General features: G+C 41.8%; 4 protein-coding genes across 4 annotated transcripts; all 4 read right to left on the bottom strand.

Annotated features, from left to right (window-relative positions):
* Positions 1–10008: 10008 nt before the first annotated feature.
* On the bottom strand, positions 10009–10626 carry LOC147502201 (uncharacterized). Its single transcript, XM_086604475.1, has one exon. The coding sequence runs from the start codon at positions 10624–10626 to the stop codon at positions 10009–10011; it is 618 nt and encodes a 205-aa protein (XP_086460601.1).
* A 1253-nt stretch (positions 10627–11879) lies between these two features.
* LOC147502202 (uncharacterized) lies at positions 11880–12413 on the bottom strand. Its single transcript, XM_086604476.1, has one exon. It carries the CDS (start codon positions 12411–12413, stop codon positions 11880–11882), a length of 534 nt encoding a protein of 177 aa, XP_086460602.1.
* A 2828-nt stretch (positions 12414–15241) lies between these two features.
* Positions 15242–15853, bottom strand: LOC147502203 (uncharacterized). The gene has a single exon (XM_086604478.1). The coding sequence runs from the start codon at positions 15851–15853 to the stop codon at positions 15242–15244; it is 612 nt and encodes a 203-aa protein (XP_086460604.1).
* A 3540-nt stretch (positions 15854–19393) lies between these two features.
* On the bottom strand, positions 19394–21523 carry LOC147502204 (plant/protein). The gene is made up of 4 exons (XM_086607131.1): positions 21226–21523; positions 21017–21146; positions 20251–20440; positions 19394–19769 (listed from the first exon to the last, which is right to left on the bottom strand). Exons 1-4 carry the CDS (start codon positions 21445–21447, stop codon positions 19550–19552), a joined length of 762 nt encoding a protein of 253 aa, XP_086463257.1. The 5' UTR covers positions 21448–21523; the 3' UTR covers positions 19394–19549.
* Positions 21524–22134: the final 611 nt, after the last annotated feature.

Here is a 22134-nt window from a genome sequence, read left to right on the forward strand (position 1 = left end):
CGAAGTAACCAGTTAACACAAAATTGCTAACACTGAATCACGACACATAATAACCACTAGAAAAAGTTAATATCAATTGAACTATATATCTAAACATAAGCACCAATAAAGTTGTATTACAACATCAATACAATCACATTTGGGAGCTTAAAAAAAAACACTAACCTTCTTACCACGGGCAATTCTCAAGTTCTTAATATCACCAAATTGTTTAAAAAATTCTGCAAGAGATTCACATTTAAAATACAAATCTTTTACATCGGCTTGTAAGCAAGTTTTCCACCACCCCAAATAAAATTAACATAGCTATACCTCGCATCTCGGTCTCATAGAATCCATGAGGTATTCGACCAATATATAAAACAGTTGCAATGTTCTCGGATGGTTCTGTTTGATTTGGAAGCTTTCGTGGTGGTCCACCTGTCAATGTCTTAAGTTCAAAACAGTTAAACAAAAACATAAATTTAGTTCAGAAGAAAATGAGGAAACAAAAGTCTACCAAGAAATCAGCTGATGTTTCGTTTTTACGAGCGGAAATAAATGAGAGAGAAGTTGCTTTCCTTTTGTCTGTCGGCCGAGATTTGCTGAAGTTATTCCGCCGTTGTCGGCCGAGAGGAACTAGAAAGTAACTCGTGTATAGAGTTATCAGGTTTTAGGTGGGGTTTGATCCAGTGGACCAGTTTTTAAAATTGTGAACCAAACAACTAGAAAACACATTCTTCAAAAATGGATTCTGGCAAATTAGGTTCTGGATTTTCTCGAGAATCAAAATTCGTTGAACCAAACACAGCCATTATGTTTACATCGGCGATGATCCTTTCCAGCTCAAAGGTGTATGCCAGCTCATCTCTTAGATGTACGTCTTGCTTATTGGGAAAAATCTTGATTGACTTGCGTCAAATGTATATGCAGCAGTTGTTATTTTTGTTGGACATTCTGGAGTGGAGGAAATTTGTTTCCTTAAAGTATGCAAGGTAAATATGGGACGTATGTTGTTAGAGTAATGCTTTTCTAGTCCCTACTCTCTAGTCATTAGTTCAATGCAATGTCTGATACACAAGAGACTTTTATCAAATTGACAGTAAATTCAACGTGTAGAGCTTGTTTTGGATGTTCATTTTATGTAATGTGGAAATCGGGATTCAGGCTCTCAGTGTGTTGGTTCATTTTCCCATTCATTGTTACCGTTGTTTTTGAGTCTCTTTGTATGTGCAATGTGCTCTTTGCCTTCTTCCACAAACCGTTGCATCTTCATAGGTGTTTTTCAGTTTACCTGCATCTCTTTTTTTGTTCAAGTTATAGCTTGCTTATTAAACAGCATCTCTATAGTTATATTTCTATATGTTGCTGATTGCTGTCCATACTCCTTGGAGGATTTTATCACAGTGACAGTGAATTCTACATGTTGGTTAATTGTCAGATTCTGTTAGAATTTCTGTGAGGAAGAAACTTATAGTGGGATACCGAGGTCAATCTTACTCTGTTACTCATTGAGGAACCAAGACTGGTGATGTCACACAAAAAAAGTCAACTTGAGTTTTTTTATTATGTATGGGGGAGGGGGGGAGACCCTAATTGCGTGTTTTTTTGTGTGTACTTGGAGGGAGACCCTAATTGCCTATCTAGTAGGGGGGAATCCTAATTGCTCATTTAGGAGAGGGGAGGGGGTAACACTAAGGGGGGGGACACTAACTAATCCTTGAAGAAATTCTATTTCTTCAATGATTAGTTAGTGTCCCCCCATATTGATTGTAGGATTGGATGAGAATTTCTTCAAAGATTAGTTAGTGTTACCCCCGGCTAGGAGAGGAGTTCACCACTGTCAGAATTCATTTTTGAATTGAGAATTCATAAACCTAATTTAGGGTAGGGCTTCAAGTTGGTGAGTACACTAAACATGGAAATCCTAAACCCTTAGCCCAACTGATGCTGCTTGAGCTGTTGATGCCAATCTTTCTGGCAAGAAGCAAATTGATTATCTTCAGCTTGGCTTGGTTTCTTAGAGCATCTTTGGGAGTGATACGCAAAAAACACCAAATTTTTTAACCAAACCAAATATCAAACCAAACTTACACCAACAACCTTCAGGAGCGATATCAAAAAATTGACATCAAATGCCGCAGTTTTGGATAAACCACGCCATATAGTCCACGCTGCTTTCGCAAAACCGCGCCATAGACGCCCACCACAGAAGCCCAAGTCCACGCAGTTTTCCAGAAATCGCGGGGTGTGTGTGCAAAACCGCACCATAGACGCCCACCACAGAAGCTCAAGTCCACGCGGTTTTCCAGAAACCGCGCGGTGTGTCGCACACTGCGTGCTATCATCTTTTAACCCCGTGTTTCCTGTGTGGCTCTCTTCATTTAGAGCACGCGGTGTTGTAAAAACCACATGATTTTCGCAAAACCGTGTCATTCAAGCCCACACTCTAGCCCAAGCCCATGCGGTGTTCGAAACACCGCGCGGTTTTTCCAAAACCGCGAGAGAGATTTGATACAGCACCAAAGCAAACACCAAATTTTGGCCGATTTGGTGTTTGCTTTGGTGTGTTTTTGGTGTTTTTATCAAAAAGTGTCTCTCCTAAAGATGAAAAAACACCAAATTATTGAAAATTTAGTATTTTATGCTAGAATAGTGTCTCTCCTAAAGATGCTCTTACTCAGTAGTTAGTCCATCACCATTTGTCAGAGACTCTGCAAATTTATAAATCACAAAGGACCCTCATCCCAACTACTGCTACTTAAGCCTATGAACTTGCTAAAATATTCCACTTTACCCTATATACGTTTTTTTTAGAGCGAAAACCACCTTAAACTTGCAATGAAATTCCACTTTATCTATTCGACCCATTTCAGGCACAGGATTGCTGATCTGTGTTATTTTTTGCCTACGTGTTTTTTTTTCTATTATTCCAAAAATAAGAAAATAAGAAATGCATAAGCAAATAAAACACTTCATCCCTCACGTGCTCTTCACGTGAGATGAGTCCAACAAACTCGATCCACATCCTTCTTATCAAATCGGCTCAACTCTGTTTATCAAAAAACAAAAACAATCTACCCCAACTCTATCTTCTTCTTCAAACTTGTGCCCCAGTTTAAATCTATCATTCGATTGGGTTGATCCACCCAAACCTCCTCTTGCATATAAATTGGAAAATTTGGCGATTAAGAACACATTAGAAGGGTTGAAGAAGAAAATATCCCAATTGAAGAAGGTCGCAATTGTGTCAAAGGTCTTAACTCTTAACTTATTATTTAATATATTAAGTAGGAATGTGATGGGAGAAAGCAGAACCTTCGGTGCTACTGATAAAGCTGGAAAGGAAGAAAAAACGACAAGATATATATTGTTGTAGTAGTTTGTATATTGTAAAGTGCAATGCATGGGGCACATGGAAACATCAGCCTCATTGATGAATGTGCACCTGATAGTGGTTCCAACACTTGTGATCAGTGTTGTGCCTCCAAAACTATGGAGCACACCAACCCAATGTAACGGAAGCGAACAACCTTTATCAAACGCGGTAGAAGCAACAATCCACAACTAGGATGTATCAAATCAACTAAATAATTCCTAAACAATGTAGTAAATAATATAAATTAATCACCAATTCAAACAAATAACCAAGAAAAGAGAGACAAAGATTTACGTGGTTTAGCTTGCCCCTAATCCACAACCAAATAAAGAAATTTCTAATAGAGAGAATATTCAAAAGAGTACAATAAGCTCTCACATTGATTCCAAAGAATCCCCGAAGTTTCCCAAGAAGAAACTTACAAATCTTTATTTTTCTCTCCTCACAACAATGTTGTCTCAACTCTACAACTTTGAATGGTGTAGACAATTACCAAAAAGTTTGGGCATAAACAAATGAAGAGAAGACTCAAGTCTTTCTTCTTCCAAAGCTTTCTTGAGAGGCACCAAATCCCAAACCCTAACCACCAATTTTGTCTCCCTCTTCTCTCTTCTAAACCCTTACTTTGATTTAAAGTGTAGCTTAAATTTCGGTGGGTTCATTTCGGCAAATGGTTGCCAAAATATCAAGGCACATTAGGCCCATCCCAACAATTCTCCACCTCGGCGAAAATTTCTCAAAATCGAACCAACCAATCCATTACACCAAACCAAACCGACCAAAGCACTACACCTAAACAACCAACAAACATCAAAGAGAGAACCAACCAATCCAACCATCAATGTCCCTAAGGACCCAACAATGACTACACCACGAAGTGGTTACCTATGTACCCGGTAAAGGGATCAAGCCTTCGTAGTTCTTCCATACCCCCAAAAAAGGGGTCAATCAACAATCATGCCTATATAAATGCCCTGAAGGGTGTGAGTTCCTCAAGGGATCACCAACAAACTTCAACACAAAGGGGTCAAAAAGTACCAAATATCATCTCCACTTCCATTTCAACTAGAGAAGTTCCAATACCATCTCTCAGATCATAAGATGTTTTAATTCCATCTCTAGGATTTGGATATATTCCAATACCCCGAAATCTCGTATGGTTTCCAACAACAACAAGTGGCTTCACAGCTACAGTATACTCATGGACTTGAGTATTTTTAACGACAACAGTGACTTCTTTTCTTTCACTAGCTGCATACCCAACCAATTTCTCATAACAATGAGTGGTATCAATCTCCACCTCTTTCGATATTTTTTCCACATCCGAATCAAAATGGCTAAATGAAACAATCTTCTATTTCTTCCAAAGCCACGACTTTTCCTCCTAGTGCCATTTCCAACAACCGAACAACAAGGAGAATGATCTCCACCTGCCCCAACTACACTTCTATTTAGGAAGTACAAGCTCTCTCGTCGTGTGCCTCTCATTACTACACGTGCATCGGTAACAACCTTTAGAGTTCCGTTAGATAAAATAATTTTCAACCCACAAGACTCTAAAACACCCAATGAGATGAGATTATTTTTCAAATTAGGAATATACCTGACATCAACCAAATTTCTAATTGTTCCATCTTCTAACTTCAACCGAATTGTTCCAACTCCACCAATTTTGCATACATGGCCATTGCCTAACAAAATATCACCATCTAACTCCTGAAAGTTAGCAAACCAATCCCTATTATGACACATATGGTAGGAGCAACCCAAATCCAAAATCCACTCTGACATGAAGCAACCAATAGAAGATGTAACCGACAACGACAAATTTTCAACCACAATCTCATCTTTACAACAACGTGCACGATTCAACTTTTTCTCTGATATTTTAAGTTGTTCCACCTGTTGCATGACACATGTTCCATTGTTATCAACACGTGGGAATGGCACACGCGCATCTGAACCCGACTTTTTTATTTTTGAGACCTCACGCATCACATTTCCCCTGGTCCCTTTCTTTACAATTCCCTTTTTACCCCTGTCTCTTTAAATCCCGCTCAAACCCTTCACTTTCCCCAAAACCCAAAACCCCTCATTTTTTGTTCACATTTCCATTCTTCACTTTTCATCTTCCTAAACTCCTTCAACTTCTTCTCTACCGTTCCTTAATCTCTTAGATCGTTCTATCACCGCTCGCGTCTCTTTTTCAATCACTCCGTCGCATTGGCTACTGTGCACCTCAGGTTTGTTCTTCGCCTTCTCTCTTCCCCTCATTTATTTGCTATACTCAATTTTCGGTACTGTTCCGCACTCTTTCCTTCTTTCATAGCTTGTATTCTCCCCCATTGCTTCACGTGATCCATCTTAGTGTCAATTGTAGCATGTCGAGATCAGATTCGGTGGATACCTCCGCCACCAGATCCGATGGATCTGGGGCCTCTACTTCTAGATCTAGCCACTCCATCGTGGACAGGTCGAAATCTCCGGCCTCTGGCTCTGCCAACCCGGCCGCAGTACCATCTACCTCCCCCACCATCATATTACCGCCGCCCTAATCTAGAAGCAGTTAAAATTGCCTATGTCATCCCAAATGACGGGTTATTAGAGCACGTGACTGGCATCACCTATTTTCCACACTTGGTAAAACCGCAGCCCGGATGCCTTGTCGCGACTGTTGGCCAGATAGCAGCCGGTTTACGTTTTCCCTTAACTCTTCTCGATATCGAGGTATGCAACCATTTCAATATTCCGCCTTGTCAAGGCATAGGTAACTTCTGGCGGGTTATGTATGCCGCTAACCATTACAACGAATCCCACACTCCTAAAATCCAACTCTGTGACATAATCGCTCATTACTATGTGAAAAATAGCACCAAATTTGGAAGTGTAGGGTATCTATCCTTCTATACACATTTGCAGAAGAAGGATTTTGTTCTCCGCATTATAACTTCTGACAAGGTGTGGCACCACTATCCATTGTATGTGTCTAGAAGTTTTATTTCAGCGGACCTCCCTTCAGAAGTTTCTCTAAGGCACCTCAATTTCCTTACAAGTGGTAAGTAAAACCCTTTGATCCGCAGTGCTTCCGTATAACTTTGATTTTAATATGTCTTCTTTCTGTGACCCAGGCTGGAAACCAGATTCGCGATCTCAATTCTACGCCGGCATCTCCTCTGAAATTTTCCAAGGGCTCCGTGATCTAGGGAGTAACCAGTGTGAGGTTCTCGGCATAGACCCCGAAAAAGGCAACCCTCTTTTGCTTGACCCCTCTCTAAAAGACATAGGTAAGTACCAAGGTCTCATTTACCATTTGCAGCCCCCAAAAGAACGAAAACCCAAATCTTCTCCACTTCCCAAAAGAAAACGTAAAGCTCACCGGTCTTTCGGATATACTACCAAGATCTCCCACTCGCAAGCCGCCACCCAACGAGCTACCGCTCAATCCCACACTCCCCCTACAGATACCGCCCCCTCTTCATATTCTACTTTAGCGGATTGGGAAGACGATTTTGCGCACCCTTCTTCTCTTGTTCCTGCCACTAACATGTCCTCCAGCAAACTCAAACTCTAGGGAAGTGACTCAAAAGATGATGAGCCCACTGATGTTGCGGCCAAGAGCCCCCCAGCAAAAAAGGTCAAGACCGCGCCTCCGACCCCCTCTGAACCACCAACTGACTCGACGCGGCCCTTGGCTCCATCTCGCTGCCCTGGGAAGGATTCCCATTCGTCTGGCCCTCATTCCTCTGGCGCCGTGGAAATATGGCACCCCCAATTTAAGGCCAGAGATCGCGATATAAATATCCGCGATTCGGCCCTTGATAACCCCGCAATCGCGGCGTCTTTGTTCTTCAGCTCTCATATTCCCAGAGACCAAGCATACGGCGACTCAGGCTCATTCGCCTCTCACAGAGCATCCATCTACACCGGCTAGGAAAAGGTGTGTTTTACTTTCCCCTTTTCTGTTCTTTTCCTTATAACCCTTTCTAACAAGTATTTTTCTTAGTTGAGTCTGGATATCGGCTATGTGGTACGCAGACTGACCAACACCCTGGAATCACTAGAGGTCGCGAAATAGGAGATTAACGGCCCTGATGGGTGGAAAACCAAGCATGACAAGCTGGAGAAGGACCAAGATGATCTTCAAATCATTGTTATGAAGGCCCAAAAAGCTCTCCAGCAAGCTGAGGATAAGCACCGTGACTATGTAGTGGGAGCCACCTCCAAAATGGAGAGTCAAAGGGAGATGGATAAACTTCGCTACTTTCGGTATACCGTGGACAAGGCAGGAAGGATCACGCAGCATGATTTCGTAATCCTAGCTGAGAAGAAGATTGCCCACGAACTAAAGAACCAACTTGAAGAGTTTACTGCGGCCGGTCGTCTACTTCCCATTCCGCCTCCAATCCAAGTCCCTGATACTCAAATTTCCTCGCCATCTCTCGTTGTTCCTGAGGCGCTGCTACCCCTAGGTACTTCCAGCGCGGTCACCTCCCCAATTGAGGTGGATGATGATCCTAACACCACGGTGGAAGTGGCTGAAGTTTCTTCCCAGAAGGAGGGGGTTGAAGGGCAGTAGTGAATCATTGAAAAATGTACTTTTGTTCTTCTGAAGTTCACCACTCTAACATTACACTTTTGAATTTGTATATTTATATTCTATGCCTGGTTTTCTGGGTATGCCCAGCAGGTCCTTAACCAAATGTAGTTTGTCTTCCATTTTCACTTCACCTCCTTTAGGCTCATAGTATGAGATCACCCCTTCATTGTTCGTGTAGCGGTCATAACGCTTCTTACTTCCCATTACAGAAGGTTGAACTTATGCCCAGGACATGTTTCACAATTAATGAGGTATTAGCCCTCGATTATTTCATCCCATTGCAATTTATTGTCGCTGTGAAGCCTGACGGGGGCAACACGATTTCCCCCCAAGTTGATTTGGACCCCTATTCCGCGAAGGGCTCTTCCCCCTGTCTTTGGTTGGCTGTGAAGCCTAGTGGGGGCAACTCAATTTACACCCAAGTTGAGTTGGACACATTGTCCGCGATCATATTTCCTTATTCCATACACATGCTACCATTGGAAGAAGTGTGTTCTTTATTTCAAGGATATAATAATCACAGTACAAGATATCATTCCTCGTCTCACATATCTCTATTTAAAAGCAAGTATCTTTTCTCTCAATTGAAAAACTAAACAAGGCTTCCGTTATGAAAAAAATTCAGCATTCTTATGTTCCATGGTTTATCTATCTTTCCCCCTGCTGAAGTCTGTAGCCTGTAAGTCCCAGAAGTACCCTTCTCCATCACTACATATGGTCCCTCCCAGTTGGGACCCAGTTTGCCTTCATTCTCCTTCTTGGTGGCTGGTGTAACCCGTCGCAACACCAAATCCCCCACTTTGAAAGTTCGCGGCTTCACCCGCTTATCATATTGTCTCTGCAACCTCCGATGATACTCCTCCAGTCGTATGCGCGCTATTTCTCTTTTTTCCTCTATGAAATTCAACTCAATGGTCAAGATCCTCTCATTTTTTTCTCGATTCCACAGCTCTGGTTCTTGTCGTTTTCTTTATCATTTCCACTGGTATCAGGGCCTCTACTCCATATGCCATTGAGAATGGTGATTTATTTGTGGAGGTTCGCGGTGTTATGCGATAAGCCCATAGTACGTGATTCAATTAGTCAGCCCATGCTCCCTTCCGCTCCTCCAGCTTTCTCTTGAGATTATCCATTATGATTTTATTTGATGACTCTGCTTGTCCATTTCCTTCCGGATTGTAAGGGGCTGAGAACCCTTGCTTTACTTTGAACGCCTGAAGGAACTTTCGGACCTTCCCCCCAGTAAATTGCGTTCCATTATCCGCGATGATCGTATGTGGCAATCCAAACCTACAAATGATATTCTCCCACATAAGCTTGTTCACATTTTCTTCCTTGAGTTTTTGTAGTGCCACTCCTTCAACCCACTTAGTAAAATAGTCGGTTGCAGCTAACATAAACCTCATTTTACCGCTCGCCATGGGCAGATGTCCAACTATATCCATTGCCCACATGGCGAATGGCCACGGGCTGAACACACTATGTAACGACTCAGTTGGTGAATGTATCAGCGGTGTAAATCTCTGGCATTTTTCACATCTCTTGGCATATTATGTGACATCTCTCTTCATATGTGGCCAAAAATACCCCTGCGATATCAATCTGTGTGTGGTTGTCCGCCCAGCTGAGTGACTTCCACAATCACCTTCGTGTACCTCGGCCAAAACCTCTTGAACCTACTGCGACCCTATGCATTTTAACATTGGTCCGCTGAAACTTCTCCTATACAGATCCCCATCTAGTAAGGTGTATCTTTGACTCACCTGTTCCATTTTATGTCTCTCTTGTTTGTTTTCTATCTCTACTCCCATCAAGAAAGTTTTGATGAGCGTTATCCAACTTGGATCCTTCTTAGTGGTAAGCCAAACACCCTCTTCCTCTGTGGTACTTGGTTTACTCAATACCTTTACTTCAATAAATCGACCCTCCATCCCTGGCAGTACTGCCGCCACATAAGCCAATGCGTCGGCATGTCTATTCTCTCAGCAGTTCAAGTGGGTAAACTTAATCTTATTGAATTTGCTTGCTTTTCTTTGTAGGACCTCTAGGTATCTCACCATCCTTGGGCAGCGGGCCACAAACCCCCATTTACTTGACAAACTACCAAGTTAGAATCAGAGTAAACAGATAGTTCGCTCACCCCCAGATCTTGTGCCAAATCCAATCCTGCTATTACTGCTTTGTACTCATACTCATTATTAGAAGCTGCAAATCCCAGTTTCATCGATAACTCTAGCCTAGTGTTCTCAGGCGTTACCAAGACGACACCTATTCTGTTCCCCGTATCTGTAGCAGAGCCATCCGCGAAAACTCTCCAACCGTTCCGCGTATTCCACGGATCCAAGGGATCGTGGTTAGGTTCCCCCTCTTGTTCCATGACCATTTCCTCTCCCCACGTTAGGTCCTCGGCTGGGAACTCTACCAAAACCTCCGACATTGCTTGTGCTTTCTCTGCTGTTCTGATTTGGTACTGAATTTCATAACAACTAAGCATCACTGCCCATTTTAGCATTCTGCTTGACTTCTCTGCCTTCAACGCTTGCTTGAGAGGCAAATTTGTTATTACCACTACCGAATGAGCCTCGAAATAAGGCTTCAACTTTAGAGCAAAAAATACCAAAGCCAAAGCGTATTTCTCAATTCTGTTGTATCGGGTCTCCACGTCCAGCATGGTTTTACTCTAAAAGTAAGCTGGCTTTTCTACTTTTTCAACGACTCGAACCAAGGCTGAGCTTACCGCGTACTCCGAGACGCCCAAATACAAATACAGTTTCTCCCCCTGTTCTGGTCGCGACAGTAAAAGTGCATTTCCTAAATAAGTCTTCAACTCCTAGAAAGCTCCTTCACACTCCGCAGTCCATTGGAAGTCTAGCGTTTTCCTGAACAACCGATATAGCAGTCGGCATTTGTCCGATGATTTGGAAATAAACCTATTAAGTGCCACAACCCTCCCAGCCAACCTTTGCACTTCTTTACATTTTGAGGGGACGGCATTTCTATCAGTGATCTGATCTGTTCTGGATTCGCCTCTATACCGCGGTGTGTGACTATGTAACCCAAGAACTTTTCAGAAGCTACCCTGAAGGTGCATTTCTCGGGATTGAGTTTTAGCTTATGCGTCCGCAGCATGCGAAAAGTCTCCTGAAGACCTTCCAAGTGTTTCTCTTATGACATGCTCTTTTCCACCATATCGTCAATATATATCTCCATCCCCTTCTGAATCTTGCCTTCAAACATTTTTTCTCCTAACCACTGAAATGTAGCTCCAGCATTTTTTAAACCAAAGGGCATCCTGGTGTAACAGTAGGTGCCCCCCTCCACCACGAATGTGGTCTTTTCTTGATCTGGGCCGTACATGGCGACCTGATTATACCCCATGGACGCGTCCATGAAAGAAAACACTTTGAAACATGCAGTTCTACCTACTAACTCATCCACCCGCGGCATAGGATAACAATCTTTCGAACACTCCTTGTTCACGTCCGTAAAGTCAACACACATTCTAGCCTTGCCGTTCTTTTTTGGAACCGCGACCACATTGGACAGCCATTCCATGAATTCTACCTCCCTTATTATCCCAACCTCCTTCAGTCGTATAACCTCTTCACGAATTCCCTCAGCGTACTTGGGTCGTATGCTTCTCATCATTTGCCTAACAGGTTTAGCATATTCATTCATGTGCAAGTGATGACATGCAAACTCTGGGTCTAAACCCATGATATCCTCAATCACCCATGCAAATACATCTATATTCTCTGCCAAAAACTGCACTAGCTTACTTTTCCATTATTCCAGCAAGTCAGACCCAATTGATGTAAATTTCTCCTCATCTCCCACCCCCAAGTTCACTACCTCAATTTCATCCAAAGTTTTCGGTCCCAACGGTGGCTCGTACACTTTCGTCACCGCCGCCTCCTGTAATTGCTACGCTGATCCTTGTTCATGTGATGACCCTTCCCCTTTCGTTCCTCGGACCATACTCTTCACCGTCACCTGCTGGATGTTCTGCGCTGCCACTTGATCCCCCATTATTTTATATGTTCCCCTATTCGTGGGGAAGCGGATCACCTGGTAATATGTCGATGGAATGACCTTTATTTCATGGATCCATCTTCTCCCTAAAATTGCATTATGTTGGGAAGTAGTGTCCACCACCATAAACCGAGTGAATACAGTCGCCGGACATGCTGTTACTGGTAGTATAAACTCCCCCATGGGCTCTGTCATATTGCCGTTGAACCCATACAAATTGGTTTGAGGAGCTTTTAACTGGTTTCTGTCGATGTCCATCTCCTCCAGGGCCCCTTTAAATAGCAAATCCACTGAACTATCGCAGTCTATCAATACCCTTCTTACCAGATAATTACCTATCGCTATAGTAATTACCAAGGCATCCTCATGTGGTGAAATTACTGACTCTAAGTCTTTTGGAGTGAACATTATGTTTCCATCACCCATCGCGGTTCCACCAACTAACCGTGGTATGCTCACCACCTCATTCACCTACTGTAAACTCGCTGTTTTCCTTATCTTGTCTCGGTGTGCATTCCTTCCCAGCGCCTCTCCACTAAAGATGACATTGATAGTACCTAAAATTCTAGCCAGAGCTGGCACTCTCTCGGCCTAACGAACTTCCGCGACAAACTCTTTGAGCATCCCCTTTTCATCATTCTTTCTACTAACCACTTCAAGGCATAACATTCATTAGTGGCATGATTCCTGATTTGATGATACTCGCAAAACGGTTTCCCTTCTATCTCCCCTAGTGTACTCCGCGGCCTCTCATAATATTGTTGCCCCTTAATTAGAGGCAATATTTATTCTAAGGGTCTGTTAAGAGGAGTCTGTTCTATTTTGCGGTATGGCTTCCTCTCTTAGACATCCCTTCTGCCACGATCTCCCGATCCTCTCTGGACCTCGGTTCTCCCCTCTGTAAGATCCTCTCTCTCTTTCCTCTATTCTGCCTTTACCCTTTCGGTCATCTCTGTCAACTGCCTACACTGCCTTCCCTGACTTCTTATGTTCCTTCGCAGTCATCTGCATTATATCCTCATATCATATGTATTTTTCTACCTTTGGGTACAGAGCATGCAAAGTAGTGATTTTGATTTTAGAAACCGACTCATGAACTCTAGTTCCCGATCTCAGGCCATGCTGGAAGGCTATGACCGCTGTATATTTATCCAGATTTTCCACTCTTAGCGTCTCCTCTTTAAATCTACACAAAAACTCCCTTAATGATTCTGCGGACCTTTGTTTGATGTTGAACAGAGCCACAATATCAACCACCCTTCTCTTCTGGTGAATGAAGTGATCAACAAATGCGCGCTCCAGCTCTTCGAACTTTTTGATGCTCCGCGAAGCCAACCGGTAATATCAATCTGAGGCTCCCCCCTTAAGACTGGCGGGAAACATCATGCATCGAAGCCCATCATACTTACTCTCCTGCCATAACGGCATCTGTTGCCAAAAATGGTGCAAAATGATCAATTGGGTCTCCTTTCCCATCATATCATTCAAACCTGGGCTGGAAGAACCTCTTAGGTACTTCAGAATTCCATATTGAATCTGCCACCGGATTTTTACTAAGGCTTGCAACCTCCTTATGCGCAGCGGTCTGGTTCGCTCTTTCTGCTACGCGATTCATTTCTCTATCTTTCTCAATCATAGCCTATACTACCTCCGAAGTAATCCCAGTCATTTGTTCTGCGTCCGGAGGCGGGTACTCCTCATTCTCCCCCTCCACTTCACTACCCCGAGGATCCCCTTGCTCCGTTTCACCACGTGTAGTCTCCCTCTCCTTTCTCAACTCGTCATTCTCATTTCTTAGCCTAACTATCTCCTCCTGAAGAAGTCTGGTAGCGTCTACCGCCTCGTCTGATATTTCTTCCTCTCCTACCCTTTCCATCTCAATGATCTCAACTTCATCGACTGCTTCTCTAATTGCTCCTTTCTTAGGTCTTCCTACTCCTCTTTTTACTACAATGGCGGCCATTTTCTAACCGGTTTCCCCACAGACGACGCCAAATGTATACTCTCTAAATACAATCTATGAGATTACTAGTATTATCCTCTCTCTCTCTCTCTCTCTCTCTCTCTCTCTCTCTCTCTCTTGGTTTTCCTCTTTTCTTTTTTCTTCTCTTTTTCTTTATATCTTCTCTCCTCTTCTAACCGCTCCCTTTCGTTTGTTCATCTCTCTTCATCCTACGTTTCCTACCCCTCCACCTGTCCCTCAATATACACCGCAGTTCTCGATAGTTAGGTTTCCGCGGCTCCGATCCGGCGAACTGTCTTCTCTTCCCTATTCTGCATATGGCCCACTCGCCACCAATGACATTTTACGTCACCTACATTGACCACTACAGATCTCTCCATCTGTTGCAAACAGAAAGTGATCGTCTGCAAATAGAAGATGTGTAGGTCCAGGAGTATCTCCAATGGTCACCATATGCTTCACGAGTCCAACCTGAAAATAGTGATTAATTCTCCTGCTTAGAACATCTTCTGCCAAGTTGAAAAGGAACGGAGACAGATGGTCTCCCTGCCTCAATCCTCTTCCAGCCACAAAGAACCCACATGGTCCTCCAATTATCATAACCGAAAGCTTTGCACTGCTAAGAATAGTCTCAATCCAATCACACCATTTTTTGGAGAAGCCAAATCTCTGCATAACCTCAGCAAGGAACTCCCAGCTTAGAGTATCGAACGCTTGCGCTATGTCTAACTTCAGCCCAATGTTACCGCCCCTTCTTTTATGGTCAAGCTCATTCATCATTTCAGACGCTAAACAGATGCCCGTGGAGCTATTCCTGCCTTTGATGAAACCTAGTTGTTCACTGCTAATCAACTTGGTTGCCATTAGTTTAACCCTTAAAGACATGCAAGATTTTTGTAATAATTTTAAAAAGAAAATTACTCAGGCATACCAGTCTATAATGATTTACAGATTTGGCATTTGTTACCTTTGGTAGGAGCACTAGGAAATTTGAGTTCATACCCTGCGGCAGTTTGTTGTCTTTGAAGAAAGAGATAATGGCTTTGCTGACATCCAGTCCCACTATTTCCCAAAAAGTTTGATAAAAGGTTCCTTGAAACCCATCCGGTCCTGGTGAGTTATTGGAGTCCATGTTAAACACGGCATGTTTGACCTCTGTGAAGGTAGGTATTGCTGAGATATTTACATTATCTTCATCAGTCACACGCTTCGGTATGAGCTCCATCAGTTCAACATTGGGTATGACTGCTTGTGGCTTGTTCTTGGCTTCAAAAACTGAGACAATGTGTTGTTAGTCTTGTTGCTGCTTAAGGATGGTTCCATCACTTTTCTGAATCTCCAGGATCAAAGCTTTTTTCATTCGCAACTGATGGAGTGCATGGAAATAAGTTGTGTTCCTGTCACCTTCAAAGGCCTCACTAACGCTAGCTTTCTGCCGCCATTGTGTCACTTTTGTATCCAAAATACCATTCAGTTCCTCTTCTTTATCCAGTTCCATCTCTTGTAGCTGAACATTAAAAGGGTCCTCTTCTTGCTCTTTCATTATCCGTTCCAAATCATCTATCACACTCTTTTTCTTTTTCTTTTTCAAATCCCCAAAAGTTTTCCAGCTCCATATTTTAAGAGCTTCCTTCAACCTTTTGAGTTTTTTAATAACTTTTCTGATGGGCACATCCTCAAGGCATTCTTCCCAGCTCTGTTTCACGACCTCTTTGAGACTCTGGTGCTTTATCCATTGCTTCTTGAACCTGAAAGGGATATTGTGGGGCTTAGGAATAGTGGTGAACCATCCTACAATAAGGGAGTGGTCAGAAAATCTCCGTTGTAGGATCTTGCTTCTCCATCTTGTGGCTACATCTATCCATTTCTGATTAACTAAAATGCGATCAATTTTCTGTACCATTCTTCTATCTCCGTGTCTTTTGTTTGACCATGAAAACTTGAAGCCGAGACTTGTAGTATCCATAAGAGCATTCCCATTTATAAAATCAACAAACTCATTTATTGTTGTCTAACAAGGGAGCCTTCCCCCCTTTTCTTTCTACAGTCGAAGTAACAACATTAAAGTCCCCTGCCATTGCCCAAGCTTCAGCATTCAAACCCAGCTGCGACAATTCTTCCATAGTGCTCTTCTTTGCACATAAGGTGATATGGCATGAACCAGTGAGATAAGAAGATCACCAGTTTTAATAGTAATTTGCTGATGTGCAGTGACATATCAATGAGATTTACTACAATTCCCTTCCTCCAAAAAACCCATATATTCCCTATTTTATTGGGAATATTATTATGAACAAAGTCCTCATTGAAACCTAACCTGCAAAGAAACTCAGGAGTTCTAGTAGGCAGAGATATGAGAGGTTCAGCCAAACATATAATGTCTAGTTTATGACTAGCTATGACATCTTTCAGGTAAGTGATTGATTTTTCTTTTTTCACTCCCCTTATGTTCTAATAGCTTATATCCATTGTTGGGTTATGGAGGCGAGTTTGGCCCTTGTGGATAGAGGTGAGAGATCCTGCTCCATCCACTTGGACTTTGTTGCCTTCTTCTTTTGTGTCCTTCATGTTCCTTCTTTTTCAGCTCTCTCGATCTGTTCTACCTCCTCAGCCATGTCTACCCAACATGTAGATGCCAATAATGAGTCCGCTTCATTAAGAACTCTGAAAGTATTTTTGGGTGACTTGAATGACGTGATGGGGTCGTTCACAGCTGCAACTACCAATTGTAAATAGTGGGAATCATCAGTTGACCTTATCCCACAGCCTAGTGTGCTCACCTTCATGAAGAGTGCCACCGTTGCTTTAAAGCACCTTCATGAAGACATCCTTGTTCTCGCCACCAAACTTGGTTCTTTAAGCCCCATTTGCTTGGGTCGGGTTTATCTAATATATCAAATGATGATACAAAAATACCCTCGGATAGTTCAACCAACTACACACTAAATAATTTTGGATGCTTATTAGGCATTTAAAATTTTTTTGACATCCTTTTAAGAATTTGCTTGGGCCCCACAATCTCGGGTACCACAAAGAGTTCTAGGAGTTTGAGTAGGACTATGGACAGTGTCTACTATTTCCCCAACCTCAATATAAGCTGTGTGATGAGTGATCTCTTCCAGTTCCGAAGTTGAGTCATGAAAGATATCTCCCGGTTTTGCTGCGGATGCCTCTATAAAAAAATCTCATGATCATCCTCTGTGCCACTCGCTCCTGCATTCAAGACTTGAGTATTATTGTTCTTATTCCTTCTATTTCTTTTATTATTATTTTTCCTCTGCCTTGCCTGTTGATCAATAATTGCTACTTCTTTGCCTGTGTTACTCTCAGGCAATTGATCATTTGGTTTAGTTGCAGTGTTCCTGACTGTGTTTTCTCCATCTCTTATCCTTCTCATCACCGTACATTCATCCATTATATGACCTCCTACCTTGCAGTGAGGACAAAATTTTGGCAATTTATCCACTTCCACCTCCTGGAAAAAAGATTTGCCTTCCCCCTTCTCCACTAAGATTTTTCCAGGGATAAGCTTAGCAAGATCAATTTCAACCAGGACTAATGCAAAGAAACTGAAGTCTCGGTTTAAAGTATACTTGTCAACACCTACTGGATTCCCAAGACCCCTTGCTATAGACATCAAAATTTCATAGTCCCAGTATTGTTGTCCTAGCTTTGGAAATTTCACCCAAACTGCTGTTGTAGAAGTTCGGTGTACTACTGGATCAAAATTAGGCGTCCATTTCGAAAGTCGAAGAATTTGGTCAAAATAAGGCCTCAAGAAGGTGAAAAGGATGATCTAACATGGTGGCCTAGCTCTAAAGGAAAGTTCTCGATCAAGTCAGCTTTCCATATGCTCAAAGCTGAAGAGTGGAGAGGTTGTGACTCCACTTTCCAGCTTAAAACCATTAAAAGAATTTGGAGAGCAGAGGTGACAGCCAGAGAACTAATCTTCCTGTGGAAAATGTACATGAATATACTACCAACTGGGGAAAGAATCCAAAAGAGGATAAGAAACAAGGAAACTAGCTGTGCTTTCTGCTACCCAAAGTTGGAAGCACAGGAACATGTTTTCTTTGAATGTGAATGGGCAAGATCCATTTGGTTGGCCTCACCACTGGGGTTGAGGACTGAAGTACATGACAAGTAGAATACTAGAAGGTGGTTGGATGAGATTATGAATTGGTGCAACAACACTGACCCTATCATAGCCAGCTTAGGAGTGTATGCATGCACTCTGCTCCAGATTATATGGGATAATAGGAATCTACAGAAATTTGACAAAGTAGCAGCAGCAAAGGAGAGCATTATGACAACCACAAATATACAATGGGAGAGAAGGCTCAAGGCTTTTGACAGGGAGATTCCTAACTCTATTTTTAACTCTGTTAATACTGTTGTAGATCGAAGTAAACATAGAAGTAGTAATAGACAAACATCTAGTTCAAGTCTTAATGTGAATAGCAATGATAATGCAAAATTGCATGCCTCTACTTCAAAAAATGTCTGCCAACATCGATCTCTAGCTGGGAGACAACAACTAACTCAACCTTTGGACTGTGTAAATATTAGGTTTGATGCTGCTTTCAACAAAAGAACTAGGGAAGGAGCTGGAGCTGCTATGGCATGGAAGGAGGATGGACAACTGCTAGCTGCTGCAGTTAGAAGGTTTGCTGCTAAGTCAGCTGAAGAAAGTGAGCTACTGGCGGCAGAAGTTGTAGTTCAACTGGCAAAACACTTGGGAAGTGGAAATTTTGTTTTTGAGAGAGATAACCTCAATGTCATAAACACCTTAAAAGGCCAGGAACCCACTATAAACTGGTCTTTACATAATATTGTTAAATTGCCTCCAGTAAGTTTGTGTTTTCCTGTTTTAATTGGCTACACCGTAGTCTTAATGGGGAGGATCATGACCTTGCAAGATGGGCGGCAAGTAAGACTAATATGAGTTCTCAGCCACAGTGTTGTTCAGAGGTCAACTGTATCCCAATTTTATTATGATATATATAAAGTATGGCTTAGCAAAAAAAAAGGCCAGGTTCATCATTGTAAAACGAGTTAACCTGTTCTGACACAAGACTGGGGGACAAAAGGGTAACACCATAAGAATTAACAACACAAGATAGTTTTACAAGAAACATGCTGGTAATGAATAACAATAAACTTAAACCTGGAATGTAGATCAAATTGCTAAGATAGGAACGATTTTCATGCTCCAGCAAAGTTAGAAAGGTCCCCCAGACAAATCTACATTTATATTGACAGTTTAGATAAATACTACTTTTTACGGCGACAAGCTAAGCTCGTTTGCCTAAGGGACATGACCAGAGTTCCATGTGGTATTATTGGCCCGACTTGTGTTTTGCATCTCCTTCGTGCCTTGCCCATCATTTACCTCTGGAATTGCATGGAAGACGAACAAAAAGTGAAAAGTGAAAACCATATGGAAGAGATAGAAACTCCAGCCTTTTAAATGTGTCAGAGGATGAAATGTGCTTAAAACTGCTTGATCAAATAAAAGTTACAGAGAAAATGTGTAAGTACTAAGTACAAAAAAATATGTTACACACTATTAAACTCAACAAAAAGCACTTGGACTCTACTAGTCAAACTGCTGCCGGAGTTGCATCTCTGTTTCACTCTTCCAAGTAGAGTGCGAAGATTGCCCTTTCATCCGCTTATTCTTCTCCTTGTCTTTGACGGTGGATCCCTTCTTTTTGTCAGATTCTTTATCTGGGTCGATAGGACGATCACCACAAACTGGACAGACCATCCCTCGTGCACTGGAGTAGGTCTTGGGTATTCCACATTGTAGACACATCCTGAAACAAAATCCTTTTCATTTCAGACCATAAAAATCTGGTAGGGATGAAATTGACATTTGGGTTATATACAGGTCTTCTTCTCTAAACCATATTCCTAACATATGTCAAGATTGAAGGGCCCTGTGCCCCTGTATGGAGGCATAGAACTTTTTCACTATACTTTTTTTTTTGCATACGATAAGAAGTTTCAAAACAGTAGAAAATTCTTTGAAGGTTAAATTTTTTCTAAAGAAATAAATAAATTGTCTTAAGATTTTAGTCCCTCCATACAGGAACCTAAAAAAAGTAATACATGGCTAGAAATTCCGCAACTCCTGCCTCTTCCTTTTCCCTCCAAATGAGGTAGTGAAATACATATACAAGATGAACAATGAAAGTAGTTGCCATAGGCTTTGCCTAAAATCAAAAGTCAATGTTAAGTATTATTCAAGAGAACAGACTATAAGTCAAATGCATTTTAAAGGAACAGAACAAGTACCTCAGAAGCTCCGCAGCATCCTTAGCATCAGGATTCGTTGCAGAAACCACACGCTTCCCTTCCCCAGGTACTGTACTTGGTGAGCCTTTTTGAGATGGCACTGATGATGTGGGAGGGTGGTTTCCATCCATGTCACTCCTTACTCGCTCTCGGATTCCAACCAGTTGAGCTTTGGCCTCCAGAACTACACCTGAAACACACACAAATGGAAAACCAACAAACACCAGATTCTGAATTATCTTAATGCAATTTAAATAAATAACGTTGACAGAATCAGAATGAAAACCAAAATATGATATGAATGAACTTCTCACAAAAACACGTGATTCTGAAAAATAACACAAGAAACATCATATCCAAACAACTCAATCCGTGAACGGTGAGTCACATTTGTTGTTTCCACCATAACTTAACTGGTTCATAATCTGGTATCAGATTGTTGCTCGCTTTTCATGGTCCCACTTCTCACATTATTAATGACTTAAAGAAGCGGTCGATATGCGAAATCCTTCACAAGTTGGATTAATGGGTATTAGGGAAGTTAAAGATCCAGATAGAGTTAACTATGGCTTCCTTTGAACTAACAGTAAAAATATACCCCTCACAAAAGATAGCCTCAAATGTGCACACTTCTTAAGGAAAACCTATATCGACTGCTGTTCAAAATAAATAAACCTTTCGAAATCAAACAACTCTTAGATACAGAGTCATCCTGATAAGTAACACTCAGTATCAACTAAATAGAATGGATTAAAGTAATATATACCAGCTGGTAAATCTTGCTTCTCTCTCTGATATTTACGCCCACCACGTCTCCCTCGACTCTGGTCGACAGCATCCTCGGCTAAAACATGTTCAGCAACGCTATTATTGAGGAAGCCCGGAGGTCCTGACACCTACATAAAAAAAACACAAAAGAAACTTAAGCAAACAATTAAATAGAAGGTTACTAAATATTGTTATTTAGATAGGTACCTCAGAGAATGCATCGAAAGCGGATGGAAGAATGGAATTATTTGGCTGATTTGGATCCTCGAATCTCGAACTGTTTCTATCTGATTCTTTTTCTTCTTCTTCTTCTTCTTCGGTGTCGTCGTGGTCATCGTCATCATCTTCTTCACTTAGAAACTTTTGAAGTTTATGTAATTGTTCTTCTTCTTCGTCGGAAGAGTAGCTTTGTATGAGTGATAAGCTCATTATTATTATTTTTATTATTCTGTTTTGTCTGTTGTTTGAAAAAGGGTTTTTGGTGAGAAGAGCAAAATTTTCTGATTTGATATTTGTTTAGAAGACTTCTGGTTTCAATTTGTCAAATGGGCTAGCCCGCAATCAAGCCCTTCAAGCTTTTAAAGGGCCTGTTTCAGTTCTCAAGCCCTTTAAGCACGCCTCAACTTCTCGACCAGTTGCAACGAAATTCCCCTTCGCCAACTATATTGTTTCTTTATTAAAGTAAGTTTTGTATCAAAGTTGCAATTGATTAAAAGATCCTTGGTTAGTTGGGGGTTTTTTTTTTCTCCCTTGGTTAGGTGGTTGCGAAGTGCAAACTCCACTCATTATATATCTTAATAGAATTGTTTCCCTGTTTTTATTTATTCTAATTTGATCAAGAACGGGAATCACTTTGTTTAAGCTTTTTCGGTTTCAGTCAACTTATATATTTGATATGGTGATTTTAGAATCTGTTGTTGAGATTCGGATTGAACAATTAAACGGGAAGATGTTTGGTGGCACATCAATTGCCGTATTTGGTGCAATGTCAGTCTTCTTCACTGTAAGCGTCTACGGTCCACTTCAACATTTGACGCCTTCATCAACTCCTGCCTTTTGGCAGTGTTCATCCACATTTGGGTCCACTTCAACATTTGGCGATTCATCAACTCCTGC

Source organism: Coptis chinensis, chromosome 4, assembly GCF_015680905.1.
Source record: "Coptis chinensis isolate HL-2020 chromosome 4, ASM1568090v1, whole genome shotgun sequence".
Lineage (NCBI taxonomy): Eukaryota > Viridiplantae > Streptophyta > Magnoliopsida > Ranunculales > Ranunculaceae > Coptis > Coptis chinensis.